The 25,472-nt window shown below is 41.5% G+C and overlaps 2 protein-coding genes and 1 long non-coding RNA gene across 3 annotated transcripts in view; 2 read left to right on the forward strand and 1 right to left on the reverse strand.

Annotated features, from left to right (window-relative positions):
• Positions 1–10,688, reverse strand: part of LOC109476896 (fibropellin-1-like) — a 37,078-nt gene extending 26,390 nt beyond the window's left edge. The window contains exons 1-18 of the mRNA XM_019777912.1: positions 10,634–10,688; positions 9,401–9,514; positions 8,998–9,108; positions 8,638–8,748; positions 8,368–8,481; positions 4,068–4,178; positions 3,805–3,918; positions 3,424–3,534; positions 3,167–3,283; positions 2,838–2,948; positions 2,628–2,741; positions 2,292–2,405; positions 2,031–2,141; positions 1,798–1,908; positions 1,455–1,568; positions 772–882; positions 490–600; positions 217–327 (exon numbers count right to left, since the gene is read on the reverse strand). Coding sequence (XP_019633471.1) covers positions 217–327; positions 490–600; positions 772–882; positions 1,455–1,568; positions 1,798–1,908; positions 2,031–2,141; positions 2,292–2,405; positions 2,628–2,741; positions 2,838–2,948; positions 3,167–3,283; positions 3,424–3,534; positions 3,805–3,918; positions 4,068–4,178; positions 8,368–8,481; positions 8,638–8,748; positions 8,998–9,108; positions 9,401–9,514; positions 10,634–10,688 — 1,966 coding nt within the window. The remainder of the gene's footprint in view (positions 1–216; positions 328–489; positions 601–771; positions 883–1,454; positions 1,569–1,797; positions 1,909–2,030; positions 2,142–2,291; positions 2,406–2,627; positions 2,742–2,837; positions 2,949–3,166; positions 3,284–3,423; positions 3,535–3,804; positions 3,919–4,067; positions 4,179–8,367; positions 8,482–8,637; positions 8,749–8,997; positions 9,109–9,400; positions 9,515–10,633) is intronic.
• Positions 10,689–12,592: 1,904 nt separating this feature from the next.
• Positions 12,593–25,352, forward strand: LOC109476897 (fibropellin-1-like). The gene is given in 36 exon segments (XM_019777913.1): positions 12,593–12,667; positions 13,712–14,019; positions 14,558–14,699; positions 15,427–15,537; positions 15,974–16,084; positions 16,188–16,298; positions 16,527–16,637; positions 16,743–16,853; positions 17,058–17,168; positions 17,272–17,382; positions 17,611–17,721; positions 17,825–17,935; positions 18,152–18,262; positions 18,366–18,476; positions 18,682–18,792; positions 18,899–19,009; positions 19,211–19,321; positions 19,429–19,539; positions 19,792–19,902; positions 19,980–20,177; positions 20,281–20,391; positions 20,617–20,727; positions 20,835–20,945; positions 21,195–21,305; positions 21,412–21,522; positions 21,750–21,860; positions 21,987–22,097; positions 22,251–22,361; positions 22,641–22,751; positions 23,210–23,320; positions 23,568–23,678; positions 24,128–24,238; positions 24,477–24,587; positions 24,671–24,781; positions 24,964–25,118; positions 25,287–25,352. Coding segments are annotated over 36 exon segments (4,254 nt in total). The 5' UTR covers positions 12,593–12,612.
• Positions 23,232–24,227, forward strand: LOC109477086. The gene is made up of 3 exons (XR_002140639.1): positions 23,232–23,320; positions 23,360–23,470; positions 24,128–24,227. It is a non-coding gene; the product is annotated as an uncharacterized LOC109477086 (long non-coding RNA).
• Positions 25,353–25,472: the final 120 nt, after the last annotated feature.

Genomic DNA, 25,472 nt, shown 5'->3' on the forward strand with positions numbered 1-25,472 from the left:
CCAGGGTGGCAAAATGCATATGGTAACTGTTTGGCAAATGGATACAGCCTTGCCAATTTGTCTTTGCAGCCACCATAAGATATGCTTGGAGGATAGGATTAAAGACTGTGGAGGGCTATTGTACAAATCTCCCTTTATTGTCTTATATTTTAATTTGCTTCAGATAAAATGTGTATGTTGGCTTCTGCAATAGAAGCCGATGGAAGTTACTAGTACCTTTATTGCAGTTAACACCGCTCCACCCAGGTTCGCAGACACATCTGTAGCCGTTGACCAGATCAGTGCAGTTTCCTTGCACGCATGGGCTGGACTCACATTCATTCATATCTGCGGGAAAATTGAAACGGCAGTTAATATTGGTACACTACTTTGGTGGAATTAAGATTACTTGTTGATGGAACTAAGAGGAGAGCATGAATGGTCTAAAGGCAGTCAGAAACAGTGCAGATACCTAGTTAGGAAGCGATGTCAAGTACTTGTACAATGTACCTATATTGCAGTTGGCCCCATTCCACCCTGCCTTGCATGCACAGGTGTAGCCATTCACAATGTCAGTACAGTTGCCTTGTACACAGGGGTTGGACGTACACTCGTTGATATCTGCAAACATCATTCGTTAGAAGAACAATTATTTTTGGCCATATTGAAATGATTTAGCTTGAAACTAGTGCTATTAGAATAAAAAAATCCAATGCTCGCAAGTAGTGTCGTAATTTCATTACATTTTAATGACGGAACCGTTCAACGTCATGTTTGATTGAGGAAGCGAACCTATGCTGCAGTTCTTCCCCGTCCATCCACCCTGACATGCGCAGTCGTATCTGTTCACTCCATCCGTACAGGAGCCGTGTATACAGGGGACGGGTAAACATTCATCGATATCTGTGAAAAATCAAGTCAGATGCAATTTTAAACTATTTTTTCATCAATAACTAATTTGTAATAGGATGGTGAAAGCTACATTAGGTGTTGTTAAAATACCGTCTTGAGTGATTACCCTTCCACAATTGCTAGAAAAAAAACGGTATACAGCACCTCTGAAACTGTTTGACAATGTAACTATATTATTTGTTAATGTTTGACATACCAAAATTGCAGTACGTTCCCGTGTAGCCAGCTTGACAGGCGCACGAGAAGCTGTTCTCATTATCCACACAGCTACCGTGGTAACAGGGGCTCGACTGACACTCATCAACATCTGTACAGGGAAGAAAATAGTAAGAACGTACTGTTTAATTTGAACAATAGTACTATGATAAACAACCATCCTACCTTCCCCAATGTGCAAAAAAAGTATTGTACAAAATGCAAGTGAAGTTCGACATTTGCTACTTGGCTTTTCCTGATATGATTATGATCATAGAGCACAAGTCAACAGCGCCAATGGTTATAATTTTACACAGATCATTGTTACTAAAATGACCACGAAAGTGTCAGATTTACAAAAGACAGACCTATATGGCAGTTTTGTCCCGTCCATCCAGGTTGACATGTACAGGAGTACTCTTTCAAACTATCAGCACAGCTTCCGTGTGGGTCGCAGGGGTTAGACGCACAGTCGTCAATATCTGTGTAAAGATCATGAACATAGTTAAACGTTTGCAACAGAACCATTGTCCATCAAATATTGCGTTAAAATTCATCAGTGAGCTCTTTTTTTATGTGGCTCACTGGGAACTATGTAGCACTATACTTTAGACAACGGAAGTGAAGAGTCATCGAGATCAGTGAGAAGGAGCATTCATTGATGTTGCATTAGAAATCACAACAAAGTTGATATTCACAATTCAAACGCACCTATGTGACAGTCTTGTCCTGTCCACCCAGGCTGACAGGTGCAGGTGTAGCTGTTTACTCCATCTGCGCAGGTGCCGTAGTCACATGGGTCTGGTGTGCAGTCATCAATATCTGTGTTGTCAACAAAAGTAAAAAAATGTTAGACACGAATCGACTGAAGTTTAAGGAGAAGCAGACTCATTGAAATGTGAAAAGGAAAAAAAGGAATAAGTCCTATTGATAATACAGCAAACCTATATTGCAGTTGGGTCCTTTCCATCCAACATCACATGTGCAGGTGTAGTTGTTTATACTGTCAGCACAGGCACCGTGGTCACAGGGGTCTGGTGTGCAGTCATCTATGTCTGTGCACAATACATGTAATTGAATTTAGGAAGAAGCGGAGCCCTACATAAACACTTTGACTTGTTATTATCATAAGCAGTGTTTAAAAAAAAATTACGGATATTAATATTTGCTGCAAACTGACGGGTAGTCATATGTGTAACACAAACCTGTCTCACAATGTGTCCCCGTCCATCCAAATTGACAGACACAAGAGTAACTGTTCACACTATCGGCACAGGCACCGTGGTGGAGACAGGGGATAGATGCACACTCGTCGGTATCTGTGTTGCCATGAACAAAATAAAACTTTACCAAATTCTTGTATTCTACAAAGAATGGTATTCATTGTCTTCTTAATAACAAACTACTAAAAGTATACGCTGGAGAATTTTCAATGAGAAAAGCTAGATGCTCTTCTGACACAAGGTCATAACTATTAGATTAATCTCTATCGGCCTAGACAACTACAAGTTTAATTATAAAATTTATTTTTGTTAACACACCTATATGACAGTTCTTCCCTTCCCATCCAGGTTCACAGGTGCAGTTGTAGCTGTTGGTGCCGACATCGGTACAGGTGCCGTGGTCGCATGGATCGGGCGCACAATCGTCAATATCTGTGTCAGAGTAAAGCAAATTACTTGTTTTCGGGGCAGACAGAGACGTCTTTTATTTGACAGGGCATAAAGACATGCCATGTTGAGAAAACAAACCTGTATCACAGTCTGTTCCCGTCCATCCAAATTCACAGGTACAGGTGTAGCTGTTTACACCATCGGTACATGTTCCGTGAGAACAGGGATTGGGCGTACAGTCATCGATATCTGAGTGTCGAAAACAAGAAAGCTTGAGGAGGGTAGCGCTTTATAACGAGAATTTGAGTGGTACTTTTCTTTCAAAGTATAACATTGGAGGTCTGATTCCTCTATGAAATGCATTAATATTAGCACATGATCTATACCATGGGCCATTCTTCATATGAAGTGACGTTTATAAAACAAGCTTGACACTAGGGGTTTAGTGGAATGGACTGGAAGCATACCTATATGACAGTCTTGTCCAGTCCATCCCGGTTCACAACTACAGGTGTAACTGTTGGTGCCGGAATCGGTACAGGTACCGCCGTGGTCACAGGGGTGAGTTGCACAGTCATCTACATCTGTGTATCATTATAGAATATATAACGACATATTACTGAATCTGACAAATGACTGAAAACTGAAACGTAACAAATGCAATTTAACCTCTATATGAACAAAGAACATGAACACATCGGCATTCCATGTTGAGAAGACAAACCTGTATCACAGTTTGTTCCCGTCCATCCAAACTGACAGACACAAGAGTAGCTGTTCAAGCTATCGGTACAGGTACCCTGACGACAGGGGTTGGACGCACAGTCATCGATATCTGGGTGCAACATCAATATGTGTAAAATATGATATATCTCTTTTGGACAATTTGGACAATTGAATCATTTTGGGGCTTGAGAAAAACTTTCTTCGCGACGAAGTGTGACAAATATTACAAGGAGAACACTTCTCAATGAGAATTTATGTTTAAAGTTTCATTGAAAGTAATGTTTAATGTCTGCTTGTCTCTATGAAATGAAGAAATTGGTACATGGTGATTGTATGCTGAATATTGTTACGTCATAAACAAACATGTTATGAAGCACACCTATATGACAGTCTTGTCCTGTCCATCCAGGTTCACAGGTGCAGGTGTAGCTGTTTGTGCCGGAATCGGTACAGGTGCCGTGGTCACAAGGGTCGGGCGCGCAGTCATTGGCATCTGTGTATCATTATAGAATATATAAAGACATATTACTGAATCTAGCTGAAAAAATACTGAGAACTAAAACGTAACAAATGCAATATAATATCTATATGAACAAAGAACATAAACCCTCTACGTTGACCTTCTATGTTGAGAAGACAAACCTGTGTTACAGTTTGTTCCCGTCCATCCAAATTGACACGTGCAGGAGTAGCTGTTTACACCATCCGTACAGGTTCCGTGACGACAGGGGTTAGGCGTACAGTCATCGATATCTGAATGTAAACAAGAAGAGAATAATATATACATATATATGTATCTATTTTGGCCAATTCAAATACTGTGTAGTTTTTGGTATCAAAGGACAAGGCACTTTTCAATGAGAAGTTAGGTTTGTTTGCGCCTTTATTTATTGATGAAAATACACAATTCGGCCAACAGGCCGCTTTTCATTGTGGTCATCATGCAGGGGAGAGGTTCAAGGGTCAACAAATTACTACAAAACACATAATGCATACATCAGACTTGGATACATGATTCTGAGTCTTAATAAATCTAAACAAATATTCATCATAACGTGGTACAGCTTATATACATACATAATTAAGTAAATACATAGACGTCAAAGCAGGTAAGTAGTTCTTGTCCGTCCGTTTTTCATTCCTGGTTTCTACCTCTTTAAGAGTCTCTTAAAGGAAGCGAGGGTTGGGGCCGTGCGTATGTCCACTGGAAGACTGTTCCAGGCAGTGGGTCCGCGGTAGGCTAGGGATCTTCTAAAGCTCTCTAGATGAGGTTTAGGAACAACTAGTTTATTGCTTGTGCTTTGTCTAGTTGACCTTGTGCTTTGCTCGCTACAGTAAGCAAACATCTGGCGCATGTAGTGTGGAAGTTTGTTGTTAATGGCTTTGTAGACGAGCATGATCTCGTAGTGTTTATGCGTTGCTTTAATGTCTTTCCAGCCCAGCCGGGTAAGCACTTCGATTGATGGTGTCCTGTAAGGCGCCTTCAGTATCAGTTTTCCTGCCCGATTCTGCATTCGTTGTATCTTCTGCAGATCTTGATCTGGAGCAGTGTCCCATGCTGTGCAGGCATATGTTATGTGTGGCAGGAAAATGGCGTTATACAAAGTGCAAAGAGCTGACGTTGAGATGAAGGGGCTGACGTGTTTCATCATAAAAGAGAACGCCTCAATTTCCCTAGTACAGCCTTCACCTGGTCCTTCCAGTTTAGTTGACGGTCGATAACCACACCTAAGTAGGTGTATTTATCACATGTTTTAATGTTGACACCATTGACAGTAAGTCTGGGAGGGTTACAGTTTGTCAGTCTCTTGTTCGTTCCTATGTACATACATTTACATTTGCCACCGTTCATTGATAGCGAGTTTGCGGCAAACCACTTTGACAGCCTTTGTAGGTCGTTCTGAAGTACCTGCTCAATGTTTGTGGAGTTTTTATGACTAAAGTAAATTACAGTATCATCTGCGTACATTGAAATATCGCAGGACTGTAGACATTCAGGCATATCATTGACATATAGGAGGAAAAGAAGGGGCCCCAATATCGATCCTTGGGGCACCCCATATTTTACTTGGTGAAACGCAGAACTTACTCCGTTGATGGAGGTGCAGTGCTTCCTTCCGGTGAGGTAAGACTGGAACCAATTGAGTGCGCTACCTTGTATACCGTATCTAGACATCTTCTGGAGAAGGATGGAATGATCCAGAGTGTCAAATGCTTTGGACAAATCAATAAAGACTGCCCCCGTCAGTTCGCCGTCGTTCATGGCCTTGAACCATCTCTCAGTTAATAAGTGTACAGCTGTTTGTGTTGAATGTCCAGGTCTGAAGCCAGATTGGACTTCTGAGAGAATACTGTTGGTTGTCAGGTAATCGTAGAGTTGTATGTGCACGGCTCTTTCCAGAATTTTGGAGACGGCAGGAAGGATGCTGATGGGTCTATAGTTGTTGGTGGCATCTCGATCACCAGCCTTGTATATGGGCGACAGCCTTGCCCTTTTCCAATCCTCCGGGAATTCACTTGTCTGTATGGAGGCATTTATGATGGTTGTCAGAGAAGGTGCTATTTCTTGAGCGGCTGACTTCAAAAGTCTGTTGTTGAGCTGGTCAAGTCCAGTGGCTTTGTCAGGCTTCAGAGCTAAGAGTTGTTGGGTGACGAACTCCTCTGTCACAGGTGTGAGGGTGAAGCGGGACTGGTAGTCCCTGACAAACTGTAGAGGACTGAAATGAGATAGCCCTTTGTTGATGTTTTGGGCTAGCGTTTCAGCAACCGTTCCAAAGTACTTGTTAAGTACATGTGCAATGTCCAGTGGTGATGTTTTTGTGTTTCCCTCCTCGTCCTTCATGCTTGTGATGTCACCCGAGTTTTGCTTTCCCAACAGAGACTTTATGGAGTTCCACATACCGGGCACAGAACCACTGTTGATTTTGTCGGTGTAGTAGTTGCGTTTGCTGGACAGGATTAAGCTCTTGGTGTGATTGCGTAGTTTTTGTACGTTTCCCAATCTGTTAATTTTTGTGTTTTTCGGCTGTATACCTTGCTTTGTCTCTGAGGGACATGAGCTCGCGCACATCTTCAGATAGCCAGGGTGGGCAATCAGTTCCTTTTACCCTGAATTTCTTCACTGGAGCATGTCTGTCGCAAACTGACTCGAACAGTGACTTCCACGCACTCCACATGTCCTGAACCGAGTCGAAGACGGAAACTGAGCTCCAAGGAACCCTTGCTACGTCTGCTTTGAACTGTTCCTCGTCGAACCTTTTAAAGATTCTTGCGGAGATCCATTTGGGTGGAGGTTTGGGTTGTTTTGTTCCCCGATACGTGTAGATCAAGTGGTGGTCACTCAATCCACATTTGAACACACCACTGTTTGAGAACTTGCTGGGGTTGGATGTAAGGATAATATCTAGTAGCGTAGAGCTGTTTTCAGTCACTCGCGTGGGTTCCGTTATGAGATTGGTAAGGTCGTACAAGTCGCAAAGAAGTGTCAGATCTTCAGAGGGACCCTTGTCCTGGAGCATGTTGCAGTTTAAGTCTCCCATGATTATTATTTCCAAGTTTGTGTCAGATGCCTTTTCCAGGCTTTCTCTAAAGTTGGCGAAGAATGTGTTATCATTCGGTGGCCGGTATGCGCAACAGACGAGCAGGTGTTTCGACTTGGGTGGCGTCAGCTCGATCCATAGAGCTTCCAATCCACTAACAGAGAGATCGTCTCGTTCTTTGAAGGCTAAAGAGTCCTTCATGTACATTGCTATTCCCCCACCGTGTCTGGAACCTCTGTCCTTTCTAAGGAGTATGTAGCCAGGGAGCTGAATGACGTTGTCAGGGAAATGTTCACTGAGGTGAGTTTCAGTCAGGCCAATTATGTCCATCTGACTTTCTGCAGAAAGGATCTGGAGATCAAGTGTGCTTTGCCGGAAGACTACGAATATTCTGGTGAGTCAACATAAGTCCTTTCTTGTGCTCTTTCTTTGGTGGACTGTTAGAACACGGTGGGCCTGGGTTTATTGCGATATCACCTGACATAAATAGTATTGCACACATACAAAATTGTGTCTTACTACATTTCCTTGTTGGGATCAGCATGCCTTTAGCAATTTTTCTACGACCATTATACAGTTGAAACAATCCGTATTCGTAGCTTGATATGGTCTTATGTTCTAGTACATTCTCATCGTTCATCCCAGGTGAGTCATTTGCTGTTACAGATTTAGACAATTGTAAAATCAACACAGCTAATATTGCTAACTTAACACAGGTGAAGTCTGCTTGTATATTACGCTTTGGTGACTTCATTTTCGTCATTTTACCGTAGTAATCTTTAAACAAGGGAAGGCAATGAAATTCGAATCACATCCAGCCACAGTTTGTACTGGTGTGTTCAGATGCTAATTTAAGATTGCGCTGTTTATATCCTAAATGCGCCAGGTGCTGTTTACAATTTCAACTACAGTAAAACCCTTGCAAAATACTGATGTCAAAAAACTAAGGCTATATCAGTAAATGCTCTTATGTATTAGACTTATTACATGATAACACAATCAAGGCTTCATGAAACTGTCAATAAGAACAGAATCAGAGTAAAACGATACAGTACCTCCGTACCGAGAGACTTGCCCTCCCCCACGTCAGTGTCAGTTCAGAACAAAGCTCAAAATCGGAAGGAAAGGCAGTGAACTAATTGTAAAGACAATCTGATGACAGGTATACCTTGGGTATTCACTTAGCTGTCCTATTGGGGCAGAATCGGGATGCAGAAGACTTTTAGCAGGAGATTTTAGGACTAGCTGACGCGAGACATGGGAAAAGCGACGCTCTCGGTACGATGACCCTTGACCTCTCCTGCATGCAAGTGAAAGTAATATTAATATTGAAGGTCTGCTCAATGAAATTAAGAAATAGTACATGGTATGGTCATTAGCAAACGTTATTGCATGTAGCCTACCCATATGGCAGTTTTCTCCTGTCCATCCAGGTTCACAGCTGCAGGTGTAACTGTTGGTGCCGGAATCGGTACAAGTGCCGTGGTCACAAGGGTCGGGCGCGCAGTCATCTACATCTGTGTATCATCACAAAATATACAGCAACAAACACATTACTGAATCCGTCTCTAGTGACATTTCATGGACAAAATACAGAAAAGTGAAACGTAACAAATACGATTTAACCTCTATATGAACAAAGAACATAAATACATCGACATTCTATGACAAACCTCTATTACAGTTTGTTCCCGTCCATCCAAATTCACATGAGCAAGTGTGGCTGTTCACACCATCCGTACAGGTGCCGTGACTACAGGGGTCGGGTGTGCAGTCGTCGATATCTGAGTATCATCACAATAGACTTTGATTACTTGATTTCCACTGATTCGGTTGATAGCTAATATATAATTCAGGCTAAAGGCATGATTTTACTGAGAAATACCAAATGCATCCGTACACTGATCCACGACAGAACAGATAATAAAACAACTACATGTAAACTATATCGGTCGTCTGATGACTTTGACTGTATAGTATATTTCCGTGTAGCTCAAGTCATCCCAAATTGATGTGGTGTTTATGAGACAGACCTGTGCTGCAGTCTGTTCCAGTCCACCCATCTTCACAGGAACAAGTGAAGCTGTTCTGTCGATCAGTACAGGTGCCGTGGTTGCAGGGGTTGGACGCACACTCATCAATGTCTATCATTAAACAAATAACCACTTGTTAGTCAATCTAAAGAAATGTCTTGTACATGCAATGTATTGTCATTGCGAAAAGAACGGCATTTTCATATACTGGCAACCATCGTTAACTATATCGTTAACGATGGTTATTGATGTAAGGGGCATGTGAAAAAGATTAATGTCGCCGTGTATCATGTCCATGTCTCTATACAACCAAGAAAATGATAATTGATACAATTGATACTCGGTAGGGAAAATAGTGGGCGAAGAGCATGAAGGTTACATAGATGTCATAATTAAAGTACACCTGAATCGCAGTGTCTCCCTGTCAATCCAGGCCGACATGTACAGGTATAGCTGTTAACACCGTCCACACAGGTACCACCGTGATTGCAGGAGATGGACCCACAGTCATCGATGTCTGTGTATAGATGTAAAAATAATGGGTAATCATTGTACTTCATCGAGGTTAGGGAACTTTAAAAAAACTTTGATTTGAAACGCAATAGAATGAAGAATGGTAACCATGTGGGTTTATAGTAGAATTCTAAACGTACGCCAATGCAAAAATTCAAGTTTGAGATTCCATAAGTGCATTTTTCAAAACAATAAAGTACAATAACTGAAACCTAAGTAAATCATACCTACTATACGACTTCATGTAATTTCACGAAATGTTCGTGACACAGTGAATAAGATACAAATTAAACGATGGCAATTTGACAAACTTGTTTCGCAGTGGAGCCCTGTCCATCCGGCATTACATCTGCAAGTGCCGTCATCTGGATTGCATGTGCCGTGAGTACCACAAGAGATGCAAGAAGAAATACAGTAATAAGTCGTTAGGAGAAATAGATATCAAGATATTTTGAAAATAGGAGCCGATACACTTTGTACATTAGGCGTAATCCGTCTAAATAGTGTGACTTGAGTGTGCATCAGCAGCAAAATCAAATCACTTGTTCTCGTCTGTTGTGACGATATTTATCATTTTATTTTGCCACATTTTCTTTACACATCAAAGTGAACACGTCTTCTTTGTATACCAGTTGATGAGCAGACACGACCTCCGGATGTGTTTATGTGCTGTTGAAATGTAAAGGTCACTCTAAGGTGTATGTTCAGTGATAACACAATCAATGTATGAGCCTTCTTGGAAGGCTGTGTTTGACTCAGTCGGACCAAGATGCACTGCGATGGTAGCAAGAGGTACATGTACACACGCATTCAACATGTCATCACATTTAAATTTATAAAAAAATTAATAATTTTACGTTGCAGAGCATAGTTTATGGTTTCTTTTGTCTCGCTGATCTGCTGTCATGTTTCGCCTTAGCCTATCCCCAATTCCCTTCTAAATGGATCAATAAAATCAACCCTTATAATATACATGTACATCGGGAAAGTTCTTGCATCAACTGGGCAACAGAAAAAACCTATGGTTGCAAACAGACTGGTTGATCACAGAGAAGAGTAAATATTTTTCTGTATACGCGTCTGTCGTATTGGACACGTAATCTTATAAAACGTCTCCACTTACCATCTTGAGACACGGCGACAACGCACAAAAGTAGCAGGATCCCAAGTCGTATCATGCTGTTGGAAGCTTCAAGGAGAAGACAGAACCAGGACCTATGTAAGTGTGTGACAGGGCGGTTTTGAGGTTGACACCTAACGCACGTGGCCTTTAGGGCAGTTTGAATAGTTGGGAAAGGTTATGTCAATGCGTAGACTTTTACCCTGTTTTCCGAAGTCTGTACGTAACGTATAATGTGGTTCGTGTTTTATATGGACAGGAACGACAACTGTGTTGAAAATAACTTCAAATGAAATGTTTGAAATCTACTGCTGTGATGCAGTACATATATTATGGTACATATTATTATTACAGTAATTTGATAACAGAAACAATAGAATTTCATTTCTTGGACTAAACCAGGTCTAAAAGACAAAATATAATACTTGAAGTTTCGGCAACTGAAAACCACGAAGAAGCACCTCTTACAAGTGTATCGTGTTCAAGTGAGCAGCGGTAGCGCAAAATGCAACGATCTTTTTTGGGGGGCAAAATTTGATATTAGTTTTTATTGGGTCGTGTCTCGGCCTTTCCGTTTGAACCAGCCAAACTAACCGCTCGATCGTATCAATTCAAAAACAAGAAAACAGACCACAGAGGTCATACATTCGGTACGGTGTACGTCATAGCTGGGCCGTGAGAAAGTGACCAGAAAGTCGGCATATCAACGACAAAGTAAGGTGGGTTATCGCACACACGTACATCGTGTAACCCTTGGGGCAGTCAAACAGTATATGTGTGATATATATTGCTGATAAAGTGGCTTAAGTAAACTGTGATCAAATACCACTTGGTCGATCGGGCCAACTCTGAAGTTTGGACCCCCCAGTTGTGGTTGTTGTCAACGTAAACAAGTGTCCATGAGGACGTGCTCGATACCTTGGAAAATCGACACTTAAGTTTTTAAGATTTTTAAAGGAGAAGTACTTTGATCCCCTGTTCCTCTAACTTTTAAGAGCAGTATATATACCAATTTTCTGGTCACTTTCTCACGACCCAGATATGACGTACATTGCACCGAACGTATGAGCTCTGTGGTCTATTGTCTTGTTTTTGGCGACGCCGTAGGGGGAGCTGAATGGTACAGTATTGTGTGCAGTTTGCAAGAATTCTAGGAATTGTACAGGAATTTTATCCACAGGCATGGAATGTCCACAGGAATGTCTCCCAGATTTGGAATGTGGCTGACACACATCTATGTCCACAGTCCTACTTAGTGAAATTCCTGAAAACCATTGGAGAAACCTTTCTGAAGGGATGCCTTCTTTTCCCGGGGCTCGTTCATTATACACTCGGGGGAGGGTAGAAGTGATCTACTGAACTGCACTGTATCTGTCTAATAACAAGCTTCCCCAAAATCATGACAGTGCCATGCAAACAATAACCCTAACAAAACCCACCGTCGCCATATATGTTTTTATTGTCAGCCTTGTTAAATATTCGCGCTTTGTTATGTAGCTCGGGTTCAAATACGGTAAAGAGACCAACCTCGTACCATTTAGCCCTGTTCATTGTGCAATATATGGGCCAACAGGTCATGTCTATCTCTCCTGGTCTCAAAATCGGAGATACCAACAACATAAACATAAAACTGATGTCTTTTTAATTACGTGGTTTCAAAACAACAAAAAAAAAAAAAACACACACATGACACTGTACAGTTCAAATGGTGTAAAGGCGTTGTGACATATTGCAATTTCTGGAATGATCAAATACGAAAACTTATTTCTGTCCACATTGTAATACCAGAAAAATTGAAAATCGTTAAACAGACTGTCACAAGCTTTAGGAAGGTAAAAGTCTACATTACATTGACATGACCTCACCCAGCTTTTCACCGTTGCCTGAATGACCACGTGCTTTTGGTGTCAAGCTCCAAACTTTATTATGGCTCATACTTCGCTAGTCTTGATTTTGTTTTCTCCGCCAAACCTTCCAACACGATGAAAAGAACTGTGTTTGTGCTACTTTTATGTGCTACCGTCGTGTCTCAAAATGGTAAGTGAATACATGTACATATAATTTCCGTACAGGTCCAACAGCAAGGCGAATGTGCAAGTCTGTATTCTCCACTAATATTGTACCGTGTTGCCTGTTCAGCATTTGAAACCTGTTTAACTGTGTTTTTCATCCAGTGCGTTTTATATTTACCTTTATATGTAAGATGACGTTTTTTTAAGTGTTCTGTTTAGTTCGATGTACAAGAAAGTTGAGCATAAAGGTAAAAGAGAGAAGCAAAGAATCTTGATCCAAAAGGATATTTACAGATTTAAGCAAAAAAAACCCTCTCAGTTAGAAATTGATGACCGAAGATAATTTGGTGAAGTGGGTGTTCCCTCATAGCCCATTCAATTGCAGATGCTGCCTTCCAAGAAGGCTATATATCGACTGTGTTATCAGTGAACATACAGTTCAGTGACCTTTGCTTTCTAAAGACAACACAAAAATATAAAACAAAACATGCTTGTTCATCCTCCATGAAACTGAGGTGGACGAGGAGGGTCACCTGACTGAATACGCTGTATAGATTTTAATCGCTGTTTTAAAAGTTTTAAATGTAATGTGGGGTCGTGTGGCGCAGCGGCAGCGTTCTCGACTCGGAACCAGAGGCCCCGGGTTCGAGTCCTGACATGCCACCGATCTTGTGTCCTCGGGAAAGGCACTTTACACTTTCCTCACTTCGCTCAGGTGTAAATGAGCTAGTATTGTACTGTCCCTGTGTTGGTGTCGGCAGTTGAAAAAAACTTAAGTGTGTCGTCACCACGTCTTGTGATTACATGTTTCGGAATAAAAAAAATGTAATATACTCTATCTGATAAAATTGATAAAAGTATGTATTTTGTCGAAATGTCTTGTCAAAACATTCCTCGCAATTCAGCCATCGCAGCTGCCAGGAATGATCGAAGCTTGTTAGTGTTCCTGTTCTTCTTTGCTGAATAAACCAGTCTAAAATATGTGCGTAAACTATAAGCTGATAGTCACAGTAACTATAGCTCTGGCTTCATATTTATTTAAGAAACGTCGCGTTTTTCTTTGTTTTAGAACCTCCATCCTGGTCAGCATCCTCGGAGTTTGATTCAATTCACTCAGCTGATCGCGCAGATATCAACACTCGCGAGACTGCAGATGCAGCAGGCGGATGGGCAGCAGCAACCAATGACCAGGACCAATGGCTGATGAGGGACCTTGGTGATGTAAGCGTCATCACCGGCGTCATCACCAAAGGCAGGAACTACAGCCCTGATTGGCCACCTGGCATACATGACCAATACGTCACATCCTACACCATTTCATACGGGAATGAAACCGGTGATGAGACTTACTACACCAATGCTGATGGGCAAGTTACTGTAAGAATCATTCCTCCTGTTAGTTGGATAGCTATCTACTAAGATCTTTGCATGCTAAAATCGTATTCCTACGTTGAATGTAGAAACAGGCAGATACTATAAATATATATAAATGTAGCCCATGACTTTGCTCATTTTGTCCAAAGCAATTAAATGGAATATTAATTTCACTTTGTTATGGAATGCTCTAGATGTGATGTTTTGCGTCATCTATTCACATTTCTTTATTCTCTTAGGTGAATCTCAGATTTCAAGAGAACCGGTGCTACAGATAGATTTCAATATATCTTTATATCATGATTAGAGTCAATTATGTTGATTGTAACACTATATCACAGACCTATGCTAGCCCTTGCTGTTTTAGTAATAAGAAAGATATAAGTTATATCATGTAACTTTTTCCATGTTCGTTGGTTTGCTTCCTTTGCAAGTATACTTTGTCGTGTGATAAATTTGAACTTCTCAAAGTGTGGATGTTGCTGTTTCTGAATAGGGCTTGATCTTCTTGGCATATAGGCAATGTCTTTATATGCTGCAGGTTTTTCCGGCGAATGACGACAGGGACGGAGCGGTCTACAACGACTTCGGAGACTTCAGTGGCCACATAACTGCGCGCTTCGTCAAGATCCATCCGCAAACATGGCATCAGCACATCTCCATGCGGGCAAGGATTGTGATAGGTTGGAAACGTAATACTTTCATAGGGGAGGTAACATTTTGGGAAAAAATGCAGTTTTTGGTGAAGTACGCCCCTAGGGATATGGAGACCTGAATGTCAACATTTGGTCAAATTTCAAATGTTCCGCCCCCCTGTTCATCCGCCTAACATTTGTGTCACTTCAATGCATTCAACTACGTCTAAAGCCATGCTAGAAAAATAGTCAATGCTCTAAAGTTAGTATTTTGGCATTCCATGGCAGAAAATTTAAGGTGACATCACAATAAATATCCCAACCCCAAAATCTATTCCCAAATGTAAATATGGACTATTGCAAAATCACCCCATTTCAAAAATAAACTATTACAAAATCACAATATGTGCAAATGGAATACTCCAATTTGGCAGAAGACTGGACATCGGGCCACTGTATTTTGCACGTATTTTGACTTGTCGACCTGAAAGCATAGAAGAAACGTAGCTTTACGTATTAATCTCTGACGAATGTGCGTCCAACCTCTGTCAACACGGCACCTTAACTGATGGTGTGAACGGTTACTCCCGCACGTGTACATTCGGATACACAGGAACACACTGCCAAACAAGTTTGATCCGTTGATACGACTTATTCATTTTCATTTAAAATTCCACTTCCATTTGCACATTTCTGAGTTTATGGTAATTTTCAAAAATCTATTTAATGGCCTTCATTGTGCACTGGTCATGGCTTACTCGATTACGACCCACAGACATCAACGACTGTGATCCCAACCCCTGCGACTACGGCTCCTGTACTGATGGCGTGAACAGTTACACTTGTGCCTGTCAAGCTGGATGGACAGGAAGAAAATGCAACAGAGGTCTGTTTTATCAACATGACGTTTATACAATAGTGACATTTCCTGTTAACTTACTCCGTCCCAATTCAACAAGTGAAGTTGCACACACTGATTCAATAAAAGTGCATTCTTGTTTTACAACATTCAGATATTGAGGAATGTCACATAGGTCGACTGGTCGTAATTTTTAATATCAGCATTTTTTTTACAAATCCAGCTTCAAGCTTGCTCTTAAGTAACGTTTAGTAATAATCATTACATTGCTGTAATGCAGCTGAACATCTCTTTCTACGTCTGGTAGAAATTAACTATGTGAAATTTAAAATTGGACCAGGCGTTTCCAAGTACAATGTACTGGGAAACAGGTTTATTATGAACATGACCATTACTAGTATACTTTACGATAAATGTCCAGAATTCATGTAATGACTGCTGTTTTCCAAATAATATATGACAGATATTGACGACTGTACACCTGACCCCTGTCAACACGGCACCTGTGCTAATAGTGTGAACAGCTACTCCTGCACGTGTCAATTTGGATGGACGGGAAGAAACTGCCAAACAAGTTTGTTTCGTTAATATTACTTTCTCATATCTTGTTAGCATAATTATTTCAATAAAATTTGCACAAGGTATTTTGTAATTCCGAACTTACGACACACATACAGACATCAACGAGTGTGCGCCCGACCCCTGTGACCACGGCTCCTGTACTGATGGCGTGAACAACTACACCTGCGCCTGTGAAGCTGGGTGGACTGGAGCAAACTGCAACATAGGTCTGTTTCATTAAACACATAACCTCTACCACCAAGCATGTAGTAGTTTTTTCCAGGCTAACTTTATAATTTTATATGCCTCGAACTATACTAGTACTGCCATTGAGTTACAGTATTACCGTTGATGACTTAGTACAGTCGTTCACGAGAGTGAGTCACTGACCTAGTCGGTCAACTCACACAGTCACATTTTCATAATAGTCATATTTTTGTCAATTGGATACCCAGATATTGACGAATGTGCGTCCAACCCCTGTCAACACGGCACCTGTGCTGACAGTGTGAACAGCTACTCCTGCACGTGTCACTTTGGATACACAGGAACACACTGTGAAACAGGTTTGTCTCGCCAATATTACTTTTTTTCATTTCTAGTTAGTATAATCATTTCGATGAAGTGCGCACAAGTCATTTTTTAATTCCGAGTTTACGACACACATACAGACATCAACGACTGTACGCCCAACCCCTGTGACCACGGCTCTTGTACTGATGGCGTGAACAGTTACACTTGTTCCTGTCAACCTGGATGGACAGGAACGAACTGCAACATAGGTCAGTTTCATTAAACCACCAAGCATGTAGTAGTTTTTTTCCCAGGCTAACGTTATAATTCTATGTGCCTTGTACTATACTAGTACTGCCATTGAGTTACAATATTACCGTTGATGACTTACAGTCGTTCACGAGAGTGACCCAGTTGGTCAAGTCATGGTCACATTTTCCTAATAGTCATATTTTTGTCAATTGGATACCCAGATATTGACGAATGTGCCTCCAACCCCTGTCAACACGGCACCTGTGCTGACAGTGTGAACAGCTACACCTGCACGTGTCAGTTTGGATACACAGGAACACACTGCCAAACAGGTTTGTTTCGTTAATATTATTTTCTCATTTCTTGTTAGCATAATCATTTCAATAAAATTTGCACAAGGCATTTTGTAATTCCGAACTTACGACACACATACAGACATCAACGAGTGTGTACCCAACCCCTGTGACCACGGCTCCTGTACTGATGGGGTGAACAGCTACACTTGTACCTGTGAAGCCGGATGGACTGGAACAAACTGCAACATAGGTCTGTTTCATTAAACACATAACCTCTACCACCAAGCATGTAGTAGTTTTTTCCAGGCTAACTTTATAATTTTATATGCCTCGAACTATACTAGTACTGCCATTGAGTTACAATATTACCGTTGATGACTTAGTACAGTCGTTCACGAGAGTGAGTCACTGACCTAGTCGGTCAGCTCACACAGTCACATTTTCATAATAGTTATATTTTTGTCAATTGGATACCCAGATATTGACGAATGTGCCTCCAACCCCTGTCAACACGGCACCTGTGCTGACAGTGTGAACAGCTACTCCTGTACGTGTCAGTTTGGATACACAGGAACACACTGTGAAACAGGTTTGTCTCGCCAATATTACTTTCTCATTTCTTGTTAGCATAATCATTTCAATAAAATTTGCACAAGGTATTTTGTAATTCCGAACTTACGACACATATACAGACATCAACGACTGTGTACCCAACCCCTGTGACCACGGCTCCTGTACTGATGGTGTGAACAGTTACAATTGTTCCTGTGAAGCTGGATGGACAGGAACAAAATGCAACATAGGTCAGTTTCATTAAACCACCAAGCATGTAGTAGTTTTTTTCCAGGCTAACTTTATAATTTTATATGCCTCGAACTATACTAGTACTGCCATTGAGTTACAATATTACCGTTGATGACTTAGTACAGTCGTTCACGAGAGTGAGTCACTGACCTAGTCGGTCAGCTCACACAGTCACATTTTCATAATAGTCATATTTTTGTCAATTGGATACCCAGATATTGACGAATGTGCCTCCAACCCCTGTCAACACGGCACCTGTGCTGACAGTGTGAACAGCTACTCCTGCACGTGTCAGTTTGGATACACAGGAACACACTGCCAAACAAGTTTGTCTCGTCAATATTACTTTTTCATTTCTAGATAGCAAAATCATTTCAATAAAATTTGCACAAGGCATTTTGTAATTCCGAACTTACGACACACATACAGACATCAACGACTGTGTACCCAACCCCTGTGACCACGGCTCCTGTACTGATCGAGTGAACAGCTACACTTGTACCTGTGAAGCCGGATGGACAGGAACAAACTGCAACATAGGTCAGTTTCATTAAACCACCAAGCATGTAGTAGTTTTTTCCAGGCTAACTTTATAATTTTATGTGCCTCGAACTATACTAGTACTGCCATTGAGTTACAATATTACCGTTGATGACTTAGTACAGTCGTTCACGAGAGTGGCCCAGTGGGTCAAGTCATAGTCATATTTTTATAATAGTCATATTTTTGTCAATTGGATACCCAGATATTGACTACTGTACGTCCAACCCCTGTCAACACGGCACCTGTGCTGACAGTGTAAACAGCTACTCCTGCACGTGTCACTTTGGATACACAGGAATACACTGTCAAACAGGTTTGTTTCGTCAATATTACTTTTTCATTTCTTGCAAGGATAATCATTTCAATGAAATGCGCACAAGCCATTTTTTTAAAATTCCAAACTTACGACACACCCACAGACATCAACGACTGCGTACCCGACCCCTGTGACCACGGCTCCTGTACTGATGGTGTGAACAGCTACACTTGTACCTGTCAAGCTGGATGGACTGGAACAGACTGTAACATAGGTCAGTTTCATTAAACCACCAAGCATGTAGTAGTTTTTCCAGGCTAACTTTATAATTTTATGTGCCTCGTACTATACTAGTGCTGCCATTGAGTTACAATATTACCGTTGATGACTTACAGTCGTTCACGAGAGTGGCCCAGTCAGCCAAGTCATAGTCACATTTTCACAATAGTCATATTTTTGTCAATTGGATACCCAGATATTGACGACTGTACGCCCAACCCCTGTCAACATGGCACCTGTGCTGATAGTGTGAACAGCTACTCCTGCACGTGTCAGTTTGGATACACAGGAACACACTGCCAAACAGGTTTGTTTGATTCGTTAATATGACTTTCTCATTTCTTGTTAGCATAATCATTTCAATGATGTGTGCTCAAGCCATTTTTTAATTCCGAGTTTACGCCATACCCACAGACATCAACGACTGTATTCCCGATCCCTGTGACCACGGCTCCTGTGCTGATGGAGTGAACAGCTACACTTGTACCTGTGAACCTGGATGGACTGGAACAGACTGCAACATAGGTCTGTTTCATCAGCATAACCTTAACTGCGATGACATATATAAATCTACCAACAAGCATGTAGTTTCCCTAGGCTGACTTTTTATCATTTTATGTGCTTTGTACTATACTAGTACTGCCATTGAGTAACAGTGCTACCGTCGATAACTTACAGTCAACTTTGTTCACGAGAGTGACCCAGTGGGACAAGTTTTACAGGATTCCAAAAGTCACATTCTCTTGATAGTTTTATTTTTGTCTGTTGGATACACAGATATTGACGAATGTACGTCCAATCCCTGTCAACACGGCACCTGTGCTGACAGTGTGAACAGCTACTCCTGCACGTGTCAGCCTGGATACACAGGAACTCACTGCGAAACAGGTTTGTTCTGAAGACTTTGATACACCCAGGGCCTTCAGTCGCATGTTGTATTTGCTGTATGTTTCGTCTTTCTATAGACTATGATACCACGCAAGAAACAAGATTCACAAAAGTCACATTTTCTTAATAGTTATATTTTTTATTTTTGTCTGTTGGATACCCAGATATTGACGACTGTACGTCCAACCCCTGTCAACACGGCACCTGTGCTGACAGTGTGAACAGCTACTCCTGCACATGTCAATTTGGATACACCGGAACACACTGTGAAACAGGTTTGTTTTGTCAATATTTCTTTTTTATTTCTAGTTAGTATGATCCTTTCTATGATGTGGGCTCAAGCTATTTTTAAATTCCGAGTTTACGCCATACCCACAGACATCAACGACTGTGCGCCCAACCCCTGTGACCACGGCTCCTGTACTGATGGAGTGAACAGCTACACTTGTACCTGTCAACCTGGATGGACAGGAACAAACTGCAACATAGGTCAGTTTCATTAAACCACCAAGCATGTAGTAGTTTTTTCCAGGCTAACTTTATAATTTTATGTGTATATTTTAATTTTACTAGTATAGTGCCTTGTACTATACTAGTACTGCCATTTAGTTATACTACCGTTGATAACTTACAGTCATTCGCGAGAGTGGCCCAGTCGTTCAAGTCATAGTCACATTTTCTTAATAGTCATCTTTCTGTCAATTGGATACACAGATATTGACGAATGTGCCTCCAACCCCTGTCAACACGGCACCTGTGCTGATGGTGTGAACAGCTACTCCTGCACGTGTCAATTTGGATACACAGGAACACACTGCCAAACAGGTTTGTTTCGTCAATATTACTTCCTCATTTCTTGCAAGTATAATCATTTCAATGAAATGCGCACAAGCCATTTTTTTTTAAATTCGGAACTTACGACACACATACAGACATCAACGACTGTTCGCCCAACCCCTGTGACCACGGCTCCTGTACTGATGGTGTGAACAGCTACACTTGTACCTGTGAACCTGGATGGACTGGAACAGACTGCAACATAGGTCTGCTGCATCAACATACCCTTAACTGTGATGACATAAAAATCTACCACCAAGCATGTAGTTTTCCTAGGATGTCCTTTTATAATTCCATGTGCTTTATACTTTACTAGTTCTGCCATTGAGTAACAGTGCTACCGTGTTAACGTACAGTCAACTTTGTTCACGAGAGTGGTCCAGTGGGACAAGTTTTACAGGATTCCAAAACTCCCATTCTCTTGATAGTCATATTTTTGTCTATTGGATACCCAGATATTGACGAATGTGCGTCCAACCCCTGTCAACACGGCACCTGTGCTGACAGTGTGAACAGCTACTCCTGCACATGTCAGCCTGGATACACCGGAATACACTGTCAAATAGGTTTGTTTCGTTAATATGACTTTCTCATTTCTTGTTAGCATAAAAATTTCGATGAAATGCGCACAAGCCACTTTTTTTTAATTCCTAATTTACGACACACACACAGACATCAACGACTGTGTACCCAACCCCTGTGACCACGGCTCCTGTACTGACGGCGTGAACAGCTACACTTGTACCTGTGAACCTGGATGGACAGGACCAAACTGCAACATAAGTCAGTTTCATTAACATAACTGTAATGACATGTAAATCTGCCATCAGGCATGTAGTTTTTCTAGGCTGGCTTTTTTATCATTTTATGTGCTTTGTACTATACTAATAACAATGCTACCGCTGATAACTTACAGTCAACTTTGTTTACGAGAGTGACCGAGTTTTACAGTATTACAGAAGTGAAATTCTCTTGATAGATCTAGTTATATTTGTCAATTGGATACACAGATGTTGACGAATGTTCGTCCAACCCCTGTCAACACGGCACCTGTGCGGACAGTGTGAACAGCTACTACTGCACGTGTCAATTTGGATGGACGGGAACAGACTGTGAAATAGGTTTGTTCTGGGCACTTTGATACACTCATGGCTTCCATTCGCATGTTGTACTTGCTGTAAGTTTGGTCTTTCTATGATACCACACAAGAAACAAGATTCAGTAACAAATCGTTGCTTTGTTTCCAGATATTGATGAGTGTGCGCCTGTCCCCTGTGACCACGGTACCTGTGTGGACGGTGTTAACAGTTATACCTGCAGCTGTGAAGCTGGATGGACTGGGACAGACTGTCAAATAGGTATGCTCTTTTATTATATTGATAATTAGGATCATCTATATCTTCTCTAGAAAGCGCTGTCAAGCTTCCTTGGCAGCGCTTTGTACTTTAGTGCTGTTTTTTAAAGAAAACAGAACGTCTAGATTCAGTAAGTCTTATCTTGTACATCTACAGATCTTGATGACTGTGCGTCTAGCCCCTGTCGACACGGTGCCTGTGCCGATAGCGTGAACAGCTACTCTTGTTTCTGTCAATTTGGATGGACGGGGACGCACTGTGAAACAGGTTTGTGTTGCAAACATTACAAAGCTGTAGTAATGTAGCTGTAGTGCTAGCAACAGAAATGTACCAGTTTATAGTATCTGAAAGTTCTGATTTTTATAACGAGATTTGAACGTGGTTCAGTGGGTTAGAGTGAGCTCAGGGTTATGCTACAGTAATACCTTCGTTCAATGTTTCTTCTATTATAGCAGTAGATATTTTGCTAATCTAGTAGCAAATCAGTACTTTTCATGTCATAAACAATTGAATTATAGTATTTTTTACTGTATCTGTTTTTCGCAGATATCGATGACTGCACACCTGACCCTTGTGACCACGGCACCTGCATAGATGGAGTAAACAGCTACACCTGCACCTGCCAGCCTGGGTGGACAGGACAAGACTGTCACATTGGTGCGTTTCGAATTCATTTATCGCAACTTGTGAATGTATACAACCCATGCTATGGTAATGATTTTTCAAGCAATGTCAGTGAACGGTCCTCTAGACTAGATTAACTTTTTTCAATCCATTGTCATTTCAGTTTTCTATAGCATAGTCTCACGTAGTTCTCTGGAAGTCATGCAAAAAAACATAGATTTTGATGCAATATATGATAACCAGGTTACATTGTACATTTCTTATGATTGTATCTTTCAACAGATATTGACGACTGTGCGTCTAACCCCTGTGATCACGGAAGCTGTGCTGACAGTCTGAATCTTTACTCCTGTACATGTCAACCTGGATGGACGGGGCAAAACTGCGACATAGGTCTGTTTTTTGTCAATCTGACACTATCCTGGTCATTGTAGTAACAATAGACATTTCGTCTTGAATTATAGCATGTTTACCGTATCTGTTTTTCACAGACATCTATGACTGCACACTCTACCCCTGTGACCACGGCAGCTGCGCAGATGGAGTAAACAGCTACACCTGCACCTGCCAGCCTGGATGGACAGGACATGACTGTCACATAGGTGCGTTTCATTTAACGAAACTAATGTATCTTTCAACAGATATTGACGACTGTGCGTCTAACCCCTGTGATCACGGAAGCTGTGCTGACAGTCTGAACCTTTACTCCTGCACATGTCAGCCTGGATGGACGGGCGAAAACTGCCACATAGGTCTGTGTTTTGTCAATCTGTCACTTTCGTGGACATTGTAGTAACAATAGACATTTCATCTTGAATTATAGTATGTTTACTGATCTGTTTTTCGCAGACATCGATGACTGCACACCCGACCCTTGTGACCACGGCACCTGCGCAGATGGAGTAAACAGCTACACCTGCACCTGCCAGCCTGGATGGACAGGACACGACTGTCATATAGGTGCGTCTCATTTAACGAAACTTGTGAATATATACAACCCATGCTATGGTAGTGATTTTTCAAGCAATGTCAGTGAACGGTCCTCTAGATTTACTTTTTTTCAATCCATTTTAACTTCAGTTTTCTATAGCATAGCCTCACGTAGTTCCATGGAAGGCATGCAAAAAAGAAAAAAGATTTTGATGCAATATCTGATAACCAGGTTACATTGTACATGCTCATGATTGTATCTTTCAACAGATATTGACGACTGTGCGTCTAACCCCTGTGATCACGGAAGCTGTGCTGACAGTCTGAACCTTTACTCCTGCACATGTCAGCCTGGATGGACGGGACAAAACTGCCACATAGGTCTGTCTTTTGTCAATCTGACACTATCCTGGTCATTGTAGTAACAATAGACATTTCGTCTTGAATTATAGCATGTTTACCGCATCTTTTTTTCGCAGATATCGATGACTGCACGCCAGACCCCTGTGACCACGGCACCTGCGCAGATGGAGTAAACAGCTACACCTGCACCTGTCAGCCTGGATGGACAGGAAAAGACTGCCACATAGGTGCGTTTCATTTAACGAAACTTGTGAATGTATACAACCCATGCTATGGTAGTGATTTTTCAAGCAATGTCAGTGAACGGTCCTGTAGATTTACTTTTTTTCAATCCTTTTTCACTTCAATTTTCTATAGCATAGCCTCACGTGGTTAATTCCCTGCAAAAAAGTTAACATAGATTTTGATGCAATATCTGATAAACCAGGTTACATTGTACATGCTCATCATTGTATCTTTCAACAGATATTGACGACTGTGCGTCTAACCCCTGTGATCACGGAAGCTGTGCTGACAGTCTGAACCTTTACTCCTGTACATGTCAACCTGGATGGACGGGCGACAACTGCCACATAGGTCTGTTTTTTTTCAGTCTGACACTATCCTGGTTATTGTAGTAACAATAGGCATTTCATCTTTACCATATCTGTTTTTCACAGACATAGATGACTGCACACCCGACCCATGTGACCACGGTGCCTGTGCTGACAGTATAAACAACTACACCTGCACATGTGATGTTGGATGGAAAGGACCCAACTGCAATATAGGTTTGTTGTATTATCAATATGATTTAGAATTCTTTTTATTTTTTCACATTTTCGTGAGTTTGTGATAAGAAAAAGTTCTCTAAAATTCCATCCAATTCATACCCAACTGACTGAAACTGACAGCCTTCTCATCAAACGTCACAAACGAAGTAATAATGGAGTCATATATGTTATATTTGTAGATCAGACTACCAGTGCTACCACTACAAAGGAACAAACACTTGTCACCTCAGCCCCTGTCACTGCATCTAAATCACCAGGCGAAGAAGCACCAAATAGCCCGGGACCCGGAGTTGTAGCGTGGGCTGCAGTTGGGTGTTTTACCGGCGGGTTACTGGTAGGGGGCGCTGCAGTGTTTCTGTCTCTGCGTTTCAGGGCGGCAAAGAATAGCGGGAAAATAGGCGTTGGCGATAGACAGTGTGAAAACGTACAACGACCCGGAAACAGAAGTTATAACGAATATGGAGTTCACATGGTAACCTTCCAACCACCAACCCTCCAACAGCTTAAGCCCAGTGGCGACTACCAGGACCTGAGGACCGCCATCTACCACAGTCTGCAAAAACACTGAATAGACCGTCATATAAGGCATGGCTGAATGAGTTACCAAAGAACATGTACGCACATGTACAAAACTGGTGTGTTACGCCTAAAGAGGTTTACCGGTTATGCGAAACAAACAAACAAACAA

Source organism: Branchiostoma belcheri, unplaced genomic scaffold (genome assembly GCF_001625305.1).
Source record: "Branchiostoma belcheri isolate BF01 breed outbred unplaced genomic scaffold, Haploidv18h27 scaffold4, whole genome shotgun sequence".
Classification (NCBI taxonomy): domain Eukaryota; kingdom Metazoa; phylum Chordata; class Leptocardii; order Amphioxiformes; family Branchiostomatidae; genus Branchiostoma; species Branchiostoma belcheri.